Source organism: Miniopterus schreibersii, assembly GCF_964146895.1.
Source record: "Miniopterus schreibersii genome assembly, chromosome: 5".
Classification (NCBI taxonomy): Eukaryota; Metazoa; Chordata; class Mammalia; order Chiroptera; family Miniopteridae; genus Miniopterus; species Miniopterus schreibersii.
The window spans coordinates 41,844,632-41,865,846 of NC_138106.1; the positions used below are offsets into that span (position 1 = coordinate 41,844,632).

The 21,215-nt window shown below is 41.3% G+C and overlaps 1 protein-coding gene across 2 annotated transcripts in view; it reads right to left on the minus strand.

The window, feature by feature from the left end:
- Positions 1-21,215, minus strand: part of FGF12 (fibroblast growth factor 12) — a 441,503-nt gene that overhangs the window by 277,289 nt on the left and 142,999 nt on the right. The window contains exon 1 of one of the 2 annotated variants that reach the window (XM_081139423.1): positions 19,490-20,008. The exons of the other annotated variant lie outside the window; for it this stretch is intronic. Within the exon in view, the coding sequence (XP_080995549.1) occupies positions 19,490-19,580 (91 nt within the window). The 5' untranslated portion in view covers positions 19,581-20,008. Of the gene's footprint in view, positions 1-19,489; positions 20,009-21,215 lie in introns of those variants that run through there. 2 annotated transcript variants of the gene reach the window in all.

Consider the following 21,215-nt stretch of genomic DNA (forward strand, 5'->3'; position numbering starts at 1 on the left):
TTGATGCTCAACCGCTGAGAGAAAAAATACACACACACATACACACACACACAGAATTCTTTCTCTTCAATTACCGAGATACTAGTAGTAAAATGGGAAGGTGGAGAGGAAGAAACGACTGCCATTCATTACATTAGCAGAGAGTTTGTTGAAATAGCCTCACTTCTTCAGTGCTTCCCAAAGCATGGTCTGCAAAATGATTTTAGGGGACATCCAAATAGAACAGTAAGAAACTATGGTTCTGGTAGAATTACTGTTTTAATATTAGAAAAAACCCAGAATGTTAAACTTGTGCTTTTGCAGATATAATTGCTAGGTCAAGGCTAAATTGATTTTTAAATGTGTTAATTTAAATAAAAAGTAATTTAGGGAGCACATAGCTATAGCAAAATTATACGGGAGGTACATGAATGTCTAAAGGTTGGGGGCTACTGTGTTGGTAAATATTTGCTCCTTATGTATCAGTATGTGTGGGAAAAGTCTACTAACGATGCTTTCCTCTGAGTCAGTTCCAAAAGACTCTTCTAATTCATAACAGGACGCCGTGGACAGTGGGTGGCAAGAGTCCAGGTCCTTCATCTCAGTTCTGAGACTGTGTGCCTTTTAGCAAATTTCCTCCCTGAACCTCAGCTTGTTCATCTATAAAAGGACTAAACTGTCTCCAAGGTTCCTTCCAGCAACATCAATCTATGAGTCAAAGTAGAAAACATTAACTCTGCGTTAGGAGCACAGTTAGCTGTTAAATACGTCAATTAGACTTAGTGTTAAGTAGGTGGGCCATAAATTAAATTGTTACTTCGTCCACTCAATTTATGTACTTCTTCAGAGCTATGTGTTCAAGGGCTTCATTATTTTACAGTGAATTTTACCCCTTGAAGGAGGATCTAAGGAAGCCTCAGAGGCTGACAATTGTTCCTGTCATTTAAGAGATCAAGCTATACACCAATGACACTGCTCTGACCTCTGGATCACAAAAGAATGACAACATTTACCCACGGGTTAACCTGAGGCCTTGAGAATTGAAATGGCAAGTACTGTATTCCATGGCACCTTCTAAACTAAACCCAAAATCCTTCCTACTGCTTAGCACAACCAACCATTCCTGGCATCTCTGTCTTCCTCCACTAGAGCTCAGAAAATGAACTAGCTCTTCCTCACAGAAAGTCTTAGATTTGACACAAAGTGTTTGAGCTAGAAAAGAAAACACAGTACATCTATTTCTGCTTCATATCAGATGTTTTCACCCTGCTGCAATATTCCTACAGTCACACAGCATCTGCTTGTACAATAACAATAACTGGAGAGTCATTAGCAGCCAAAACATTCATGGGTGGACCCTGTAATTGCAGTCATTGTACTTCCTGTTCATCCCAGAGCTGCTTTTCAAACCTGACCCATCAAAACTACTTCTGCTTCCTTGAAATCACCAGAATATCATATTCTACTGCGATCTTCTCTAGGCTAAATGTCTTCATGGCCTTTAAGTAATCCTAGTAAGTCATGACTTCAAATCTTATTAGTATCCCGGTTATCATCTCCTAGATATACTGTAGTGTCATAATATTCTTTGGGAAACATAACATCCAAGAACAGATACAAAATTCTCCTTCCCACCTCCAAGCATCATGTGACCAGCATGGAATGCAATGGTACAACCTACTGTATCATTCTATTCCCTTTCTCATTTATAATTCTTTTCCCTAACTTTTGGGATACAGGTTGAAACACAGCTATAGTGCAGAGAAAGGTACCTGTGAAGCTCTGGGGCTTATCTCTGTATTTGAAACAGCTGTGGGAAGAATTTGGGGATCTAGGCTATCATGTAATTTCTAAAGTCTCTTTTAGGATAATACAAAAATTATCCTAATCTCTGAGGAAATTTAACAACACAATACTGCACAAAGCTAGACACCTACATGTGCACTTATGTGTGTGTATATAAATGTATATATAATGTTCATACATATACATTTTAATCAGTCAGCCTTAACTTGCATCACAAATGATGGTGGAGTGTGAACAGTCATTTTTCCAAGATATTTATGTCATGTAATATGAAACTGTGTTAACAAAATTTATTTTTCATAATTCATGTCAACAAACATGTATTTGGAAGTTGTTACTAACCATGAAATATTTTCCATTCATTTGATCTTCATAAGTCTAAGATGAAAGTAGGGGGAAATTAGCATGTTCATTTTCATATGAACACACAAAACTTGCCAAAATTCACATAATCTGTAAATTATAGAGCCAAAACTATGCTCCAAGCCTTTGGAATCCAGATCTAGTCCCCTTCACAGTAGTATTCTCCCTAAATAATCAGGTGTCTGAGCACCTAGTTTGGTTCTAAGATTCTATATACATCAGGTCTAAATCTTAATGGTTCCCCTTTGACCTAGTTTCTTGAACATGTTTGAGCTTGGTTTGGCAATCTCATAGCTAATTCTGCGTATTCTTGCAAGAGAAGAAAGCAAATGACCATCACTTTTGCAATGGATGACAATTTGCCTAAAATATTAATAAAAGTATTTCTAATCACAAATAGTAACAGCCAGATACTTCCATCACTACCCCCAAGAGAAACCACATGGGCTCCAAAAACTATGAGCAGCCTTCATTCACCAATGCTAATAGCATTCTTAGGAGGAAAAGTCCAAAAACAAGAAAAACCAAAGCTAAGGGATTAAACATTTACAAAAAGTAAAAAATTACAGTCCTGTCTTCTGCCACCTCAAGCTAATGGAATCTTGCCACCATTGCCTAAAACAAACATTCCTAAATCTAGCTCTACCCTATAATCACCGGGAGAGCTTTCGAAAAATATAAGTACGAGGGACCTGACCTTTCTGAAACATAAGAGGTCCAGGGTAAGACAAAGCAATTTGGTTTTTTAACAAGAGTCTGATGTGACTATGATGCAGCTGGTCAAAGCCTGGAGTTTGTTACCCATGGGAAGCCATTTACTCTTGCAATATCCCCCATCTCTCCCCTGCAACAATAGCTTTCATTTTTCTAGGCAATCATTCTCATCAGCATATGAATATGCCATAACATTTTTCATAAAAACAATGCTGCCATGACCCCACATTCCCTCATTTATCCACACAACCTTACTGCAAAACTCCTAGGAAGATTTTTTCTATGCTCACTGATCAGTGCTCATTCTCTCCAATATCTCACCTTCTAGTCTCATGAGCCCATTTGAATCAGACACTCACAGGCCCCTCGCCACTGAAATTTCTTCACAAGGTTACGGATGACTCCACATTTCCCAGTGGAAAGATCCAACCACACTCTGCATAGTACTGATCTCTCATCAGCATGTGACCAGTTGGTCCCTCTTTCTTTTGGTCTTACTTTCTGGCCAAGTCTTCACTTAACTCCTGTTATCACACTCTCCTGGATTTCCTCCACTTCTCAAGCTGCTTCTTCTGAGTCTCTTGGATAAGATTTAGCTACTGGTGGCTAAATACAGGAATATCTGAGTCTTATTCCTTAAATGTCTTCTATTCTATATCAACACTAACTCCTTATGACTGAATATAGTTCTGGAGCTCTAAATACCATCTATATGCTGATGAATCACACATTTATAGCTCCAGACCTGGCCTCCTCTAAATTCCAGTCCTTCGTCTTTCCATTCAATAGCTCCACGCTATTCTCCATCAAAGCTAACATATTTAAAACACAACAGTTGAGTTTATCCCCCCAAAGCAACTGTATCCTTCTTTGTTTCTCAACTCAACAAAAAATATCCCTCTTCACCTAGTTGCTCAGACCTAATTTCTCAAGTCACCCTTGACCTCTCTCTTTCTCTCAATCAATTATCAAATCCTGTCAGCTCTACCTCCAAAAATATCCCAAATCCACCTAACACATTATGATTCTATTCTAAGACTCTCATCAGTAATACTGTAATAACCTCCTGAATAGTCTCCCTGATACAGTCTATTTTCATTCTGCAGCCAGAGTGATCCATTTAAAATGTAAATGGCTTACACCATAGAATACTATGCAGCTGTATAAAAGAAGGATCTCGTACCCTTTGGGACAGCACGGATGGAATTGGATTATGCTAAGCAAAATAAGCCAGGCAAAGAAAGACAAGTACCACATGATCTCACTCGAATGTGGACTATAATAAACTGATGAATAAAATAGATCCAGAGACACAGAAGCATGGAACAGACTGAGGGATCTTAGAGGGAGGGTGGGGAGGGGGGAGTGGGTGGGGATAAATTAATCAAAGAACTTATATGCTTATATGCATAACCTATGGACACAGACATTGGTATGGGGAAAGTCCGGGGGTGGGGTGGATGCAGGGTGGAGGAGATCAATGGGGGAAAAAGAGGGGTATCTGTAATACTTTCAACAATAAAGATAAAAAATTTAAAAAGTAAAACTTAAAATTAAAAAATAAATGAAACCGAAAGATAAAATTAAATTAGAATTAAATGTAAATGGCTTACAACACCCTGTTCAAAACCATTTCATGACTTCCCAGAACCCTCCAACTAATTTCCAAAATATTTTCCAAAGGCCTACAAAACCATAAACAATCCCCTTCCCTCCATTTCCCCTCACTTTACTCCTACCACACTGCCCTTCTTGCTCCTCTTTGAATATGCCAAGCCTAGTCCTGCCTCAGGACCTTTGCACTAACTGTTCCTTCCAGCTACAGCAAGTTTTCCCTCTGTGTCTTCAGGCTTGCTCCTCACTTCCTTTGGTCTTTAAGCAAAAAGCTGTTCCCTCAAGAAGACTGCACTCTCCAAAACACTCTCCCTTTCACTTTCTATTTCCTTAATGCACTTATTTCTCTTTATAGCACTTACCACCACCTGACACTATATGCAGGCTAGTTATTTATTTATCGTTTGACTTGTGCACTAGAAAGTAAGCTCTTAAAACAGACATGGTTTTGCTCATCCCTGAATTTCCAGCAATTAGAGTACTACCAGGCAAAGAGCAGGCCATTGATACATGAGTGAAGAAATGAAGGAAGAAATTAGCAAATTTAGCCTAAAACACATGTTCTCTCTTGGTCCCATGCCTTCAGGCAGGTTTTCCTTTTTATACAAAATGCCCTTCCTCATTTTCTATGCAAGTTGATTGCCTATTTATTCTTTAAAGTGAATCATGGGTAACATCTTCTTCTCCTGAAGCTTCCCTGATAGGCCTCCGAGTATGTACACACACACCCCACCAGACAGAGGGAGCTTCTCTCATCTCTCTCTGCTTCCAAGATAAAATCTTCCTACCTCTAGTTTAGCACCTGCCCTTGAAGATGTGTTTTTTCCTTATAGTTTTGCTCCCAAGCCATACTATAAATTCCTTGGGGCAGGAGTTAATTTATCTTTATATGTCCAACACCAAGCACATACAGGAATCTAGTTCTGACCACCAGTGCTCACATGGACTTTTCTATTTCCTTCTTTATGTGCTAAGTTGTTTTCATTAGAAGCTGCTATACATTAATATGGTTACTACACCTAAAAGTAGTTAATCTGTTCTCTGCAGACACAACAGTGTCTGTAGATCCCACGAATTACACTCTAATACAGTACATATTTGTTCACCACTGACTGAGAACTACAGGGATCCACATCCTCAATAACAGATGTTAGTCTGGATACTGGATTCCATTATCACACCCTTTGCAATACTCTAGTTATTAGTCATCACTGAAGGAGTTTAAAGGAAGCTTAAATCAACAAAATACCCTAACCTCTATCATGTTGTCCTACTTTACAATGTGGACTAAAAAATCCTGTATTACTGATGCGAACAGCATTATCATAACAACATAGACCAGAAAAATCTGTATGCAACAAGATGTGACAGCTATATTGGAAGATGTAATTGATATTCTAAAGAAGCAATAAATTCCATGTTGCTAAAACTTACTTTTGCCACCAAGTCCCTCTTCAAGACAATATAAAATGGAGCTTTCTTTTATCGCGATATGGTCAGAGATAAACACATCAAACATAATAAAAGCAATAAATAAGTTATATCTGTATCATACTTTTTAGACTTTGCTCCTTTGCACTCCTACTACTTCATTTAGACTTCAAACAATGCCTTGATGGAGGTAAGGATGATTATAACCACCTTATTGTTGAGAATTTTGAGGCTCACAGAGGTTAAGAGAGTTGCCTAAGGCAATGCATTGAGTGAATGAAAGAACCGGATTCCAACCTATGTCATTAGAGTCCAAGTCCCAATTATACTAAGAATTAAAATCCTGGATTCAAAGATCCAACCACTTTACACAGACATGGGGCTCTGGACGGCTGCCTCAAGCTTGCTGGGCCTCGGTGTCTTCATCTGCCAAATAAAAGCATGTATTCCAGTCCTACAACTGCTGCCAGCACCCAAATATTATGATTCAGTATCTGAATCACTTATGTTCTATGCATATGATAACTGGTCTCTCCTCCTTGGAAGATTACAACACAGGTTTCATGTTTGCTCCTTAATATCTACGCTGTGATAATGTCAATAAGATTCATGAGAATTGCTGAAATTTGGTCATGCTCAAAAGTTTCACGAGGCAGAGAGATTAATCAGAACAAAGCCTTCACTCAGTTTTAGTGTGTGCCTTAGAAATGCACCCCACCCGCCTATTTGAGAGAGTTGCTATTCTCAGCTATAAGGAACCCGCTAAGGAGGATCAGGTGCCTTGGAAAGTAGAGCTGTCACAGATATACGAAGTCACTGGACGATCTCAGCTCCATCTATTCCCTTTCATTTATTTTCCTCTTAAACCTCTCCAGGGATTTGCTTCAGTCTTAAGCATTTAGTCTAGTTCCAGCTCAACTTCTCAATTCAAAAGGTGAGATGACAAAGTGCACCTATTTATAATTCCCGAGAGGAGGGAAAGGAAGGTGTGACATACAATCAAAGGAAAATGGACTGGACTGCAGACCATTCTCACTTGTCCCTGTGGCCCCACTGATACAATAAAACCAAACCCTCAAACAGGCAATTCTTCAGCAGATGCTGCAGATTTCGTCACCTGCAGCCCACCGGGCAACAGCCTCAGGGAAAAGAGGTCAGTTTCCTATGGACTCATTAACCTCTCCAGCTCTGGGCCCTTCTCCTCCTGCCCCATTCAACGCCCCGTCTCTGACAGGAATCCAACCTGGGCACGGGGGCTTTTCTCTAGTTAGCATGACGCTGGGTGTAAAGTATTAGGGAGGATTAGCCAAGTAAGGCTGCTCCTTCTACTCTGAGTCAGCACACATTCTTAAATGAACATACAGATAATAAATACTTACACTGCACTTAGTGCCAGGCAGTATTCTAAGAGCTTCCCATATATCAACTCATTTTATTCCTCACCACGATCTCCACAAGGTAGGTGCTATTGTTATTACTATTTTACAAATGAGAAAATCGAGGCCCTGAGGGGTTAAGGAACTTGTCCAAGGTCACATACGGGTAAATCTCAAAGTCAAGTTGAACCCAGGCAACCTGGCACCACAGTCCATGCTCGCAGCCACAACGGTAGACTGCCTCATACCAGGTACATGTTTCTGAACTTAAAAAATTTGTATTAGCAGGGATGAATTTCAAGAACATAAGATTGAGTGAAAAAATAAGATGCAGAGAGATAAGTGCAGTTCAAGACCATTTATCTAAATTTTAGAAACACTCAAACAATACTGCATATGGCATGTATCAAGAATATAAACACATGGACTGGAGTGACACCTGTTAAAGTCATGATAGTTGTTACACCTGAGGAGGAAGGGACTCTGGAATGCAGCTGGGGACAGTTCCAAGTAACTTTATTTATTTTTAAATATATCTTTATTGATTTTAAAGAGAGAGGAAAGGAGAAGGAGAGAGAGATCAACGATGAGAGAGTCATTGATCGAGCCCGCAACCGGGGCATGTGCCCTGACCAGGAATCGAACCCCAATCTCCTGGATCCTAGGTCGACGCTCAACCACTGAGCCACGCCCGGCTGGGCCCAAGTAACTTTATTTTTATCAGTTAAGACTGAACTTCTTTATTTTAAAAATATCTGAAATACATATGGCATAAAGTTAATTTGTTTATTCTGAGTCTTAAGTATATTAGTGTTTGTTATACTAATATTTGGTCATTTCTCTACATGACCCTTAAAAATAAATTACATATATTTTATCTTCTATTCCTTACCTTGCCTTCCAAATTCCAATGCCATGAACACCCTTTTCCAGCTGAGGTAATGAAGTCTATAATATTGCATTTTGAAAAACAATATCATAATGAGCATCTAACCAGGGCTAGTTAGCCTAATGTTAACTCCAACTAAAATATTTCCAGCTGAGTGATGAAAACAAGTTAACAATCAACAGACTCAACTAGAACTTGGACTGAGCACACACAATCATAGCAGCCAACAGTAATTATCAGAGAAGATAACCTAAAAAAAAAACACTGGGGAGAATTTATCACTACTGCAAACATCGCATCCGTTCTAGAATAATGACAATGCTGACTAAGAATGGCACACTGGAGAAACCATTAATACCTTAACTGGGATTTGTTATGCTCACATATTATCTCCCTTGTCAAATTATGAGTTCTTTTAGAACGGAGTTCATGCAGACCCACTGCTTGGCACATGGTAGGTCTCAGTAAATACTAGTTGAATAAGTATATAAATGAAGTGACATTCCTTAATGTCTTTGCTTTTCCAAACCTAAAAAAAGTCAACTCTTCAAGCAATAGGATAGCCAATAAGGTAGAACCTTACCATCCATTTGACTTTTGGATGGGGTGAAGGGGGGCTAGTAATTTTTGCTCACTAGCCTAAAAATCAGAATTTCCCCTTGTCATAGAATCTCCTTTGTTTTTAGAGGGACTACACTGTCGAGCCTTTCTAATCATACAAATATAAGTCAATTTCCTATTCTCTGTTGCTCTGAAAACCCCCAACCATTGAAGCAGATGCTTCCATCTGAGGTGTTAAGTATTTGGGTTAGTAATTTAAATTGGATATATTTTGAGCAGAAGGAAGTTCATGCAGATTTTAAAACTTTCCCCTACACGTAGGCTGCCCCATTTGAAAATGTGTGTTTATTCTTACAAGACCTATCTCATTTGCCCCAAGAGTCTGTGAGAAGAGACCATGCCCAGAACAGCAGGCCAGAATAATGCTCTTGGCAATCTACTTTGAAAGCAGAGATGGTGGAAAGGTGCAGTGCTACCTGGGCTCTACAAGCATTCCTCATCTGGTATTACTCAAAATGAAATAACCCCAACATTCAGAAATGTACCGATAGCCACCACGATGGCTTTTTCCGGACCAGGAGTGGCCGGACCATATCTTGTGCTGGGAGTGAGTGTTTCCTCCAGGAATACGGATGCTCCACTCTCAGTCACCCTGCAACATGCAAAGCAAGAAACCTCACTGTCTCTGTGGAACTAGGAGGAACAGTGTCTAACTGCTGGGGGAACAGAATTTCCATTGTGCAGAGACAGGCTAGGGACTGAGAGAGAGGCCCAGGAGCCTCTCCTAGGGAAAAAATATGACCTACGTACTCTAGGAGCAGTGACAGCTAGTGTCTGTCTTTGGATTTCTGTCCTCTGCAAGGCTGTACGCCTCTGCTTCCTAAAGACCCACAGTCTGGTTTTCTGCAAAGTTGAAAGAGGAAGGTGGCAAAACCCTTGCATCTCAGTGGTTCAACGTAAAGAAAATTGTTAGTGATATCAAATAAGCACCAGGGCAGATTTGTGGAATGTGTAAACATTCTTCAGTGTTTCCTAGAAATTACTTGGTAAGGGAAACACCGCAAAGGAATGGAAAATCAGCAATCTACTGAATAAGCCTCGCCGCAAGGACTTGGAAAACAAAAAGGTAAATTTACTTTTTAGTTCTGATGAAATCAAGAATTTTTCTGTTACACTGATTCTATAATATTAAAATTTAATGTGATTTTTTGGTTGCCTCCTGTCTTAATCTTCTAAATAATCTCAGCACAAGAGAGAGCTGAAACTAGAACATCATGGACTATTGGGAATAAAATTAGTGGACTATGCTTAATTTTCAAAATTCCGTTATCAAAATTCACTTAAAAGAGCATCACCCGAATTACCTGTGACAGCCATATGACTCCCCAATACCAGTTTACATTTGTTTCTATCAATGAAATAAAACAGAGAATTTTTCTTAATTCTATGGAGAATATGGTGTTTTTCAGATTTAAGGAAATAATCAGGAATCCTCAGAAATGAAATTGGCTAGATACAGAATCCTATTGTGTTTTACAAGAAGGCAGGCCTGTCAATAAGCAGCTAAACATAGAAATCAAATCTCTAAATATATCCTAAGATTCAGTATAGTACACATTTTTTTCCTTAAAAGAAAGAATAACAGCCCTGGCCAGTCTGGCTCAGTGGTTAGAGAGTCAGCCCAGGGACTGAAGGGTCCCGGGTTCAATTCCGGCCAAGGGCATGGATCTCAGATGCAGGCCCTGGCCCCCAGGTCCCATGCAGGAGGCAACCAATCGATGTCTCTCTCACATCCACGTTTCTTTCTCTCTCCCACTGCCTCTCTCTCCCTTCCACTTTCTCTGAAAAGCAACAGAAAAAATATCCTCGGGTGAGAATTAAAACAAAAAGAGAGAGAGAGAAAGGATAAGATACGATAAATCATACACTAACAGCAAGCATTTAATATTTTATGACACCAGGAGAGATGAAAAGCTAGAAAAAAAAAGCAGAAAACCCTAAGTACTGACCACACGCTCAGGATCTCACAGGTTAAGAACCTTACAGACAGTAATGCGTTTAATCTTCAGAACAACCCTAAAACTAAGCACTATCATTAGGTTCCATTTTGGGTCTGAGGCACAGCAAGACCAAGGACCTAGACCACAAAGAGCCGGGGAAACATCATCCGGCTGTTAGAAGTGTAAGTTACCAAAGGACACAGCAACACGCTTAAAAATAGTTACGCCTCTGAAAGTTACTGCTACAGGAGTAAATTTTCACTCCCACTTTCTATGCTTACTTCTTGGTCCACTCCTTCCCAAAGAACAGGCAAAATGTCTCTGATTGGTGAGATCATGAAGAGAAAACGTGGCGGATGAAGCTTAGTCTGTTGTGGGTTCGCTCTCTCCCCCCCTTCTCTTTCTCTCTCTCTACAGAAATAGATACGCATATTGAAATATTTGGAAAATATTTTTGTAAAGTGACATATGTGTTAGTATTTTTTAAAAAAATACAAATGGTCTACAATTTTTCACCCAATTACAAGTGATTTACATATATAAAGTCAATATGTATAAAAATAAGAAACAGCATAGAAAAGCACAAAGTTATAAAGGGAAATCCTCCTTCCTCACTGCCCCAGCCATAGCGCTCTCCAACTAACCACTATGAACAGCTTCCTGTCATTCCTTCTGGAAAAAATATTTTCCAAATATTTCAGTATGAGTATATATTTCCATAATTAAAATAATTGTTTAAGCTCACAGGGAAAGAAGCAAACAAAACATAAAATTTTCAAGTGATAACTTTTGTTTAAAAAATTCATCCACAAAGAATGGAAGGGATTATATTGGGGTTATGGTTTTATATGTGACTTTATTTTATAATTCTATTGATTTTACATTTTCAAAGGTTTCTCTGTTGAGCAGAGAACTGTAATAATCACCAGCTTGTTATTATAAAATGAGCACATTTTCATAAACATTCAAATAATATAAATATTTGTAAAGTAAAAATCAAGCCTTCCATCTATCCCTAAAGGTAACTGCTCCAACCCCACCCCACCCCCCGACACACACACACATATATATAGACATTTTAGATAGAGATACACATAAATTTAAAATTTTCAGGGGAAAAGACATAAATGTGCATTGATATATAAACATTCGCCTGAATAAGGCTTCATTTCCTAACCCATCCTATGTAACTGTAAGAGGAATGCTAGCCTGCCTGTCTCACAGTGAAGTTTGGAAGCCTAAAGGCCAAGAAAAGTGACTGATAGCCTCCATTTTCCATGCATGGCACATTTAGAAAATGCAACTCCAACTTTTCATTCTATTTCTCACCACGTCATCCCATCGTGCCTGTGAACACAGGACCGTCAGCAGGCTGGCACAGAACATTATTGCCTAGAATTCCTGATCCCAAGTGATCTTCTCCTTCAAGTAGCTGGAACCATAGGACCTCCACTATCTCCAGTCAATGACTTATGGACAGTGCTAAAATCGGTCAGGGGCAAGGGGGTTATCATATCATTTTGAGAAGGGCTTCATGAAGACTTTACCTATACTATCTGCCCACAAGTTCCTCAGTGCCAAGGTCAGATGCTGAACCAGCATGGCAATTCCCTGGTTCTCAAGTTCCTCCAAGTTAAGCAAATAATTAACGCCTTAGAGAATGATCCAGCTAGCAACAACCCCTCTCCCCTAAAAAAAGGAGATTGATTTTGTGCCACTAAGTTTTATTTAAAGACCATGCAATCGAATCCCAGCTGGCTTCATTGAAGCAACAACGTGGGCAATCAGTGACACCAACTGCAATGCTATCATTTCTATAAACAGTAATGAGTGGAGGGGGTAGGAAGGTACTAGAAGCTTATGTATACACAAGAAAGATCATTTCAGCAAGAGAGATTGTCTTGGCAGACTCACAGTATCTTTCTGATTGGTACCCTAAGAAATGCAAATGCCCTGCAACATTCAATAGCATTAGAAGAAATATTCGGGCATGGCATTCACAGCATTGTGCAATGAAAATAACATGTCACAAAGGTAGCAATTTCATACACTGAGTTGTACAAAGGAAAGTTTCATTGTTTTAAGATATTTCATGGAAATTGAGGAAACAGATGTACAAGTACTCCCTGGCTGTCACTTTCTAACTGTGATATCAGAGAACAGAACTTGCCCCTTTCTTAGAAGCTGGTGAATTATATCTGGCCATAAATAAACAACCGTATGTTGAATTAGATGCAGAGAGAGTATAACAGAAATAACTAGCAGGATATCTGAATATGAGTAAGGGTGGGTAGGCTTGAATCGAGTTGTAGGGTACTTACCTTTATAAAAAATTGCTTTTTTATACCAGCATCTTATTTTATTTCAAACACATTCTTCCAGTAAAATATCCAGAGATACTATTCTTTGCCCTAGAGCCCCTTTCTGGCCTTCCTCAGCTACCTTTTGAACTCCTAAATGCTTTCAAACTCAGGGAGATTAACATAAATCCTAGGCAAAATTAATTTTTCCTTCCTTGGGGTGATTCTTACGATAGGAAATTGACAAACTGAGTTTCCCAAGTATTCATCTTTTGGCATGTATCATAGTATTACACCTCTCATATACACATGTATTTGCCTGCTGGTCTCCACAGAACCTAGCATGCAATCCCTCCTCCTCCAAAAGTGTTTGCTGAATTTATAAAAATGGCAACCCCTGAAACCAGAGACATGTTTCTTTAACTTTTTATATTCAGATGAAAAGGGGCAGAAAGAAGGAGGGGTGCCAGCCATGGAAGGCTAGTTGGCATGACACAAGTATCTTATGTTTTAGAAGAAGTCTGACCTCCCTCCTGTCTTTTGCTGCACTTCACCCAGACGCAGGCAAATGGATTGCTGGTCTAGGACCCAGATGAGAGCATTCAGCCCAACCCCTTCATCATAAAGTACTGCCCTGGTTTTCTTCCTTTGCACATGGATCTTAGTTTTTAAGTTGAGAGAAGCAAAACATTTTTTTTTGCATTTTCCTTTGGCAAAACTACAGTAGTGATAAGAGCTGTCACACTGTTGCTGCTTTTCGGGTAATGTAGCCAGTTCTTTTCCAGAATATGCTTGGGGGCATCAGAAGGTAATTTCCACATTTCAGAGTAAGTGGACAAGAGCAACTGAGTCTTGAAGGGTCTTGCAACTAAAGTACAACTTTGAAAAAATAATCTCAGAAACATCAGTGGAGCTTCATTATATCTTTGGGGAAAAGACAAATATCATTTAAGAAGCAATATGCTCACTAGGCTTAGGAAACACACTAAATACAAGGGTGATTGATGACAAAGCCTCACACATTGGTCAACTAAACTAATTATTCTAACATTATGAAAGAAAACCAATACATCTATTTGTTATATATCAAAGATTATATCATAGAGAAATTGGAGTGTTTGACTGGAAAGATCTTTGAACATAGCCCAATAACCTTCCATTAAATTTTATTATTTTAAACTATATGGCCTTACTATATCAATCAGGGTAGGCCAGATGATGACTGACCTCAAAAATCTAAGTTAAGTATAAAAAAAGATGTATTCACTTCTCATTTTTGCTAAATATTCATCATGGGTCACATAGTGGGGCTCTGTTTATTACAAACAGGGACACAGGCTGATGGAGCAAGCATTACCTGGAACATCATCTGAAGGAAAGAGCCTGAGGTGAATTGTGCTCTAGCTATTAAAGCTTCCACCTGGATGGGAGGCCTGTCCCTTCTGCTCACACTGCATGGGCTAATATGCAACTCAGATGACCACATCTAATGCATCCTAAAATGTGCCCAAGAGAAAAGTCCAAAATATTGGGTGAAAAGTAGTAATGACTATTACATTTGCCCACAGTAGGCACTTAGCAAATGGCTTGTTTAAAGTACTGTAAGACAAATGAACTAATAATAAGCACTAACTTCTTGAGCTTTTTGACATTAACATTGAAAATCTCATGCAAAACAAAAAAAATCCCTTAGAAAATGAAAGCCATAAGGAAGTGATGGATATTTTGTATATTACATAATTCATATCATTGTAGCCATTGGAGCATCATTGAAATAGTGAAACATTTTAAGCTCAGGACATAAAAACAGCTCAAAAAATGATTCTACCACAAACATAAATGCCATGAACAAATCATCAATTATCCTTCAATCAAGCTTTCCAAGGCTGGATAATTGAAGGCAGTTAGACACTGAAGTCACCCATATTTCAAAATTAAAACAATGTGAACACCTGAGTACATGCTGTAGAGGGTAGATCTGGTCATTTATTTTTTTATTTGGTGGATTTCTGAGGATTGAATTTGAATTTAAAATATCTTCAGTTTATAAATACATTATTGTCATTTGTCTCAATTTTGGAGGGCACCTGTTACCCACATCTCTGAAGAAAAATACAGAGATTAAAGGCCTAAATGAATACTTAGAAGTAAAGGTAGTGTGGAGCTGAAAACAACTGTTAAACTTTATCTTTATGGAGAATCCCTTCCTGGGAAATAAGCTTAAAGCCATAACCATTTTACAATCAAACATGCTTTCTTGGATCACTTCACTGCCCTATAGAGTAGTTAAAGCCTATATCCCTTAGATATACAACCAGCTGGTGCAACTTAACTGTAAGTGGGCAGTTTTAATTTAGATGCCAGTACTATACTTGAAAGCAAGGGTGTAACTGAGTTTTAGTTATGTGTTTTTAATCAGGTTGATAAGTTACTTTTGCCTGGAGTGTTTCAATCCCACATCAAGGCCATTTAATGTGACTATATAGTTTAATCTCTAGACATCTGATAATTCTCCAAGCTACCAATCCCTAATTGACTGAATAACACAGAAGAATTATGACTGCACACAGGAGCAGGACAGCCTGTTAGCTGATTTTCTAAAATAGCTTAAGATGGTAAGAGGAACACAGTGCTCCTCCTGTCCAGTTGTGCGCGCGTGTGTACACACACACACACACACGCACACACACACGCACGCACAACTACTACTGTAGGGACCTACTATCGAAAGCGCTGCTCTCCTCTGTCAGGTGGAGACCTAACACAGCTTTCCCAGGAGCCTGGCTGCTAGGACAGGAACCCCTCCTCTCTACCTTAGAATGGCCTTTCCAACCAAAGTGATGAGAAACCTGTAACCTTAACAGCCTTCTTTGATACAATGCTTCTGCTTTCCTTCCAACCAGATCTTGAGAGGGAAGGAGCAGGCAGTAAGCTATTGTTTAATCCCTACTCCTCGGTGAGTTTATGTTCTTTATAAAGGTCCTATCTCTAGAGAAAAATGAAGCTGCTTTACTGCCCCTTTGAACTAAACACTTAGTATTTTATCAGGTTAATAGAAATGTCATATATTCTGAACAGAATTGTGCAGAATTTTAAACGTATCTGTCTTTTAATGGATAGACTCCCCTTGCTAAAATAAAAAATCATTTTTATTTAGAAAAACAGAAAAAAAAGAATCATAAGACACTGAGAAATAGCCTTAAACAATCCACTTAACCTTGTCTAAGATTGTCTTCTATTTTGATAGCTCATGCCAGCTCCATCCTACTGAATATAAATTAATATAAGGGATAAATTAGACAAAATATTAATAATTGAAAACGCCAAGAAAAGACAGGAGAAATACTTTAATTACACTAAAAAGCTTAAATGTTAGTAATAATTATTTTGTATTTTAACTCCATTTATTTAATAATGGCCAAAAAAATATTGAAATGTTTACAATTTCAAAAATTCAGCAATCCATTAATAGATTATCTTAGCCTCATAACAAATTATGTCACCTCTCTCCAGTGGCCCTCACTTCCCTCGACTGTAAAGTAATGGGGAAGTAACTGGCATCAAACTTTCTACTTCATGCTGACACCGTGCAAAATATTACTATGTGTCTCTTTAGGTTAGTTAAAAAAATCGAAATAATGCATTCCAGCCCAATTTTCATAAACTGCTCCATGGAAATGTACCTGAAGTCTCTACTTCAATTTGCATGTGCACATTGGGCATAACATTTCCTGTAGAGTTGCTGTGATGTCATGCTGTGGTGTCAGTTGCTGTGATGTCAACTCGACATGATTTCATGTAGAGTTGCTGTGATGTAATGGCACAAGTCATGTGAAAGAAATTTTAAAATGGAACACAATGATATCTAAAATATACAGAGCATGTATATGATAAGTTTAAAGTTCTTAAAACAGTGTCTGACATGTTGTGAGACAGCTCAATAAGTCTTTAGCTATTAATTCATTTAATTTTTACAACACCTATGAAGTACATACTATTACCTTAGTAATGTATCTTCAAATGAGGAATAGCAGGAACATGTAAGTTATATAAGATCATAAGAAAAGCGACAATCCAAGCAAAGCCAACGCAGTTCCCAGAAACAATCTATAATCTACATATTACCTCTGTCTGTGGAAAGGGTATGCAGGAACCTTTATGTTCACTACTGTGACTACACCATTTTAAAAGAATTCCCCTAGAATGATAGTTCCCCAATATAACCAATTACCCCACTAAGTAAAAATGCATGTATAAATGAAGTGCAATCGTTTCCATAAGATCACATGTTAAATTTAAGATTAAATGAGATATAGGAACCAGGCTAGAGCTATCATTATTTCCACTTTTTTCCAGATACTACTAAGTTCAAAAATTCTTAGTGATTTTTTTAAATTGTTGACACTATTACAGATGCCCCCCTGCCCCTCTTCTCACACACACACACACACACACACACACTTTATCCGCCTCAACCTCGCTCCTGCCCCACCCCGACTCTGGCCGTCACCACACTGCTGTTGGTGCTCACTAGCTATGCACATATGTTCTCTGGCTAATCACCTCCACTTTCTTTCACCCAGTCCCCCCACAGCCCTCCCCTCTGACCTCTGCCAGTCTGTTCCACGTATCCATGACTCTCGCTCTGTTTTGTTCATCAATTTATTTTGTTCATTAGAGACCACATAATAAGCGAGATCATAGGGTATTTGTCTTTCTCTGACTGGCTTATTTCATTTAGCATAATAATCCCCCAGGTCCCTCCATGCTGTTGAAACAATACTGATTTATGACTAGGTCTTCTGTCTAAGTCTCATGATCTTGCAACAACCTATGATGCCCAATCACATGTTATCAATTCTGTCTGGATCTGTGACTATTTGGGAAACTGACTTTACATGTAAATTGAGTATGTTGCCTATTTGTAAGTGAGGAAGTGCCCTGCCTAAGACAAGTAACATTCAATTTACTTGTAAAGTCAGTTTCCCAAATAGTCACAGATCCAGACAGAATTGATAACATATGTGATTGGGAACCATATGTAGGAAACCTATTTAAGTTATAATTAATTGGCATTTCATAGAAAAGGAAAACTGAAATAATATTAACATACATCTCTACTGGACTCCTGAAATATGTACTTTTAAAACATAAAACGTCAACATCAAGCGTGTTAGTTTAAAATGTAGTGGTTTGGAATCTTTTAGCACTTATAAACATGGTTGCAAAACAATGTTTAGGTAACCTTTATTAAATAAAGGTAAAAACATGAGATCTCATGGCTGATTTCATTTCAAAAGTATATATTCTTATATCTCACACAGAGTTAAAATAATTAGTACTTTTTAAGTGGTTTTATTTTGCAGTTAGAGTGATAAGTAACCAGAAAGTCAAAGTTTTAGAAAGGATGAATGAAACCTATATATATTCTAATCTTTCCAAACATAATCTTCATTATCTCCAGAAAAGAGTGAAAATAGGTAAGTAAAAAACTGAATCAGATTCACCAGAATAATATATGAGGTTTTAAACATGAAACCTGTCATATAATATTGTTAAAGTTTTGAACATTACAGTTATTTGTAATTCATGAACCTCAAAAAATTTGTTTTAAAACAAGCCACTTGTTTAGACATAATCGGGGCGTACCTTTCCTCCGTCCCCATGCCCCACCCCCATTTTGTAAGAGAAAACCAAAGGCACAAAACGCGGGTTAGCACCTGCAAAATTACTAGACATAATCACTTTAAAGGGAATTGACACCCTAAACGAAAGAGATGGGCCACGGAAAATGCTGTGAAACAGCGCGCGATTTCCAAGGCTTTCGTAGAAAAGAATCTCACGCATTTGGTTCTGGTTTGCCTTTTTTCATTAGAATTGTTTTTGCTTTTCTCAGCACCGCTGGTCCCTTAAAGGGCAGCTCTTCCTCCCCCCCCCCCCCCGCGCCTCTCCTGGGGGCCCTGCTGGCTAAGCCCAGGCTCCCGGGGACTCCCCAGTTTCCGCACGAACGGCAGCTGCTCGCTCTCCAGGGCGAAGCGCCTCCCCGACGGCGGCCGGAGGTCCGCTTTGCAGACGGAGCGAGAAAAACAGAAGCTGCCCGCTCGCCGCCACCTGTTCAAAGTCCCCTCTCCCGCCGCGCGCCCGCAACTTCGGGCGGAGACGCGGAGCGACTCGAGCGGCGCGCGCCCTCGCGACTCGCGCGGAGGCAGCCGCCAGGCAGTGCGGGAGCGGGTCGCCCGGGGCCCTCGGAAGGCACCCGAGCCCGGCCCAGGCGCGGGGGCTGCTGGAGCGCTCGGTGCAGGGGCTGAAAGGGAGAGAGGGTCCGCCGGCGGGGTCCCCGTCCCGGCCCGGGAAGGGGCCGCCCGCCCCGCCACCACCTCCCGCGCGCACGGCGGGGGAGGGAAGGGAAGGGCCGGGCCGCGAGCGGGGCGCGCTCGGGCTCGGGGGACAGCTCACCGCTCAGGCTGCTGCTGGTCCTCAGGCTCCTGCCACAGAGACACTGCAGCATATGCACTCCTTTCTTCAAAGAAAGCTCAAGAATCTTCATGGAGACGCGCGCGTGCGGGGTCCGGCCGCTCCCCGCCCACCGCCGCTAACCGTCCAACCGAAAGGCCGCCTGTCCCGGGGCGCCGGCTCCCGAGGCCATGGTGCGCGCCGCGGGGTGGGGAGCAGTCGGCACCTCGAGGGGCCGGGCGCGGGCCAGGGCGGGCAGGGGAGGCGGCAGCCCCCCGGGGAGCCACGGGCGCGGCCACACTCCCGTGGGAGCGAACCTGCCACTTCGGGACTTCTCCGAGAGGTCGCCGGTCTGCCGGCGGGGGGGTTACGGGGTAGGGGCTCCTTAGCAGAGGCCGGCCCCCGGGGGACGCGGGCGGGGTCCCGACCTTCTGGACTCGTGGCTCGGGGCACCCCTTCTGCTCTCGCTCTCGCCGTGGGGCGGGAACCCTGGGCCCCGCGGGCTGCGCGCGTGCGGAGGGCGACGGGGCGTGAGAAGGCGGCGGAAGGGAAGCGCCGGCAGGAAGGGCTGGACCCCGGGGCCTGCGGAGCGTCAGAACCGGCCCCGGGGAACTGGGTGGGGGGTAGAGCTGGGGAGGAGGGGATGCGGCAGAAAGAAAGCTCTAGGGCGCGAGCGAGGAGAGCGAAGATGCGCCTAGGTGAGGGCGGAGCCCCATGTGGCGTCTGGACACCTGGGTTTTCTGATGGGGCTCTGTGACCTTGGGTTAGTCACTTTCCCCCGAGTAGCTCGGGGCGGGGGGCGGGCGTGGAACAGGGAATTGGTAGCTTGGAGATTGCCCGTCCCTGCGCCTCCTGGTCTCCAGGAAAAGCTCAGCTCAGGCGCAGGGGGAAGCCGGGTGCAGGGGAAGGGAGGCCGGGAGGGGGCGCCAGAGGGAGAGGCAGGTGAGGACGGACCAGGGAAAGCAAAGTCCTGCTGGGGCGCCCTGCTGATCCGCTCTGACGCCGCCACCGACCAGGGGTGACCAGCGAGCTCCCTGAGGGTCTAAAGGTCTTGATTGTTTTTTCACCAGCAACCTCTCCGGCTTTACTTATTGGTTGGTTGGTTGTTCATTTGTTTGTTCCCATCAAAGCCCTTTTGGGAGGCTTATAAGTGAAGCCTACAAAGAGTGCTGGCGACGGGGCGGACCCCACGGTGCCAGGCGCCCCAGCGCGAGAGGGACCGAGGGGACACCGCAGTGTGGCAAGTGATTCAGAGCACAGGTGCGGGAGACAAGCAGCCTGAACTCAGATTCTTACTAGCTATGGGACCCTGAACAAATTACTTAACCTCTCTGTGCCTCAGTTTCCTCATCTCTCAAAGGGAGTTAGTGGTCTCTACCCTTGTTAAGTGTGAAGAAGACTCTTGATGTAAAATAAGTGCTATAATAGTGTTGACAATGATTACTTCGCTCCCCACCTGTAGGGTTTTCAATCACTTTCCCTTTCCAATGAACGCCAGGGTCCAGACCAGTGTCCACATTTCTGCTTGAACAGTTCAGGTACAGAGAACTCACCAATTCCCAAGGTAGTTCATTGTGCAAAACTTGTAAGAAGTTCTACACTGACACAGCCAAAAACTTCATTTTCATTCCACCCAATGTCCCAAGGCCACCTAGCTCTAGCGGGTTAGCTCTTCCCTGCAAGGGAGTAAAAACGGTTTTCATCACCACTTTCCCTTTTCTCTTCTCTA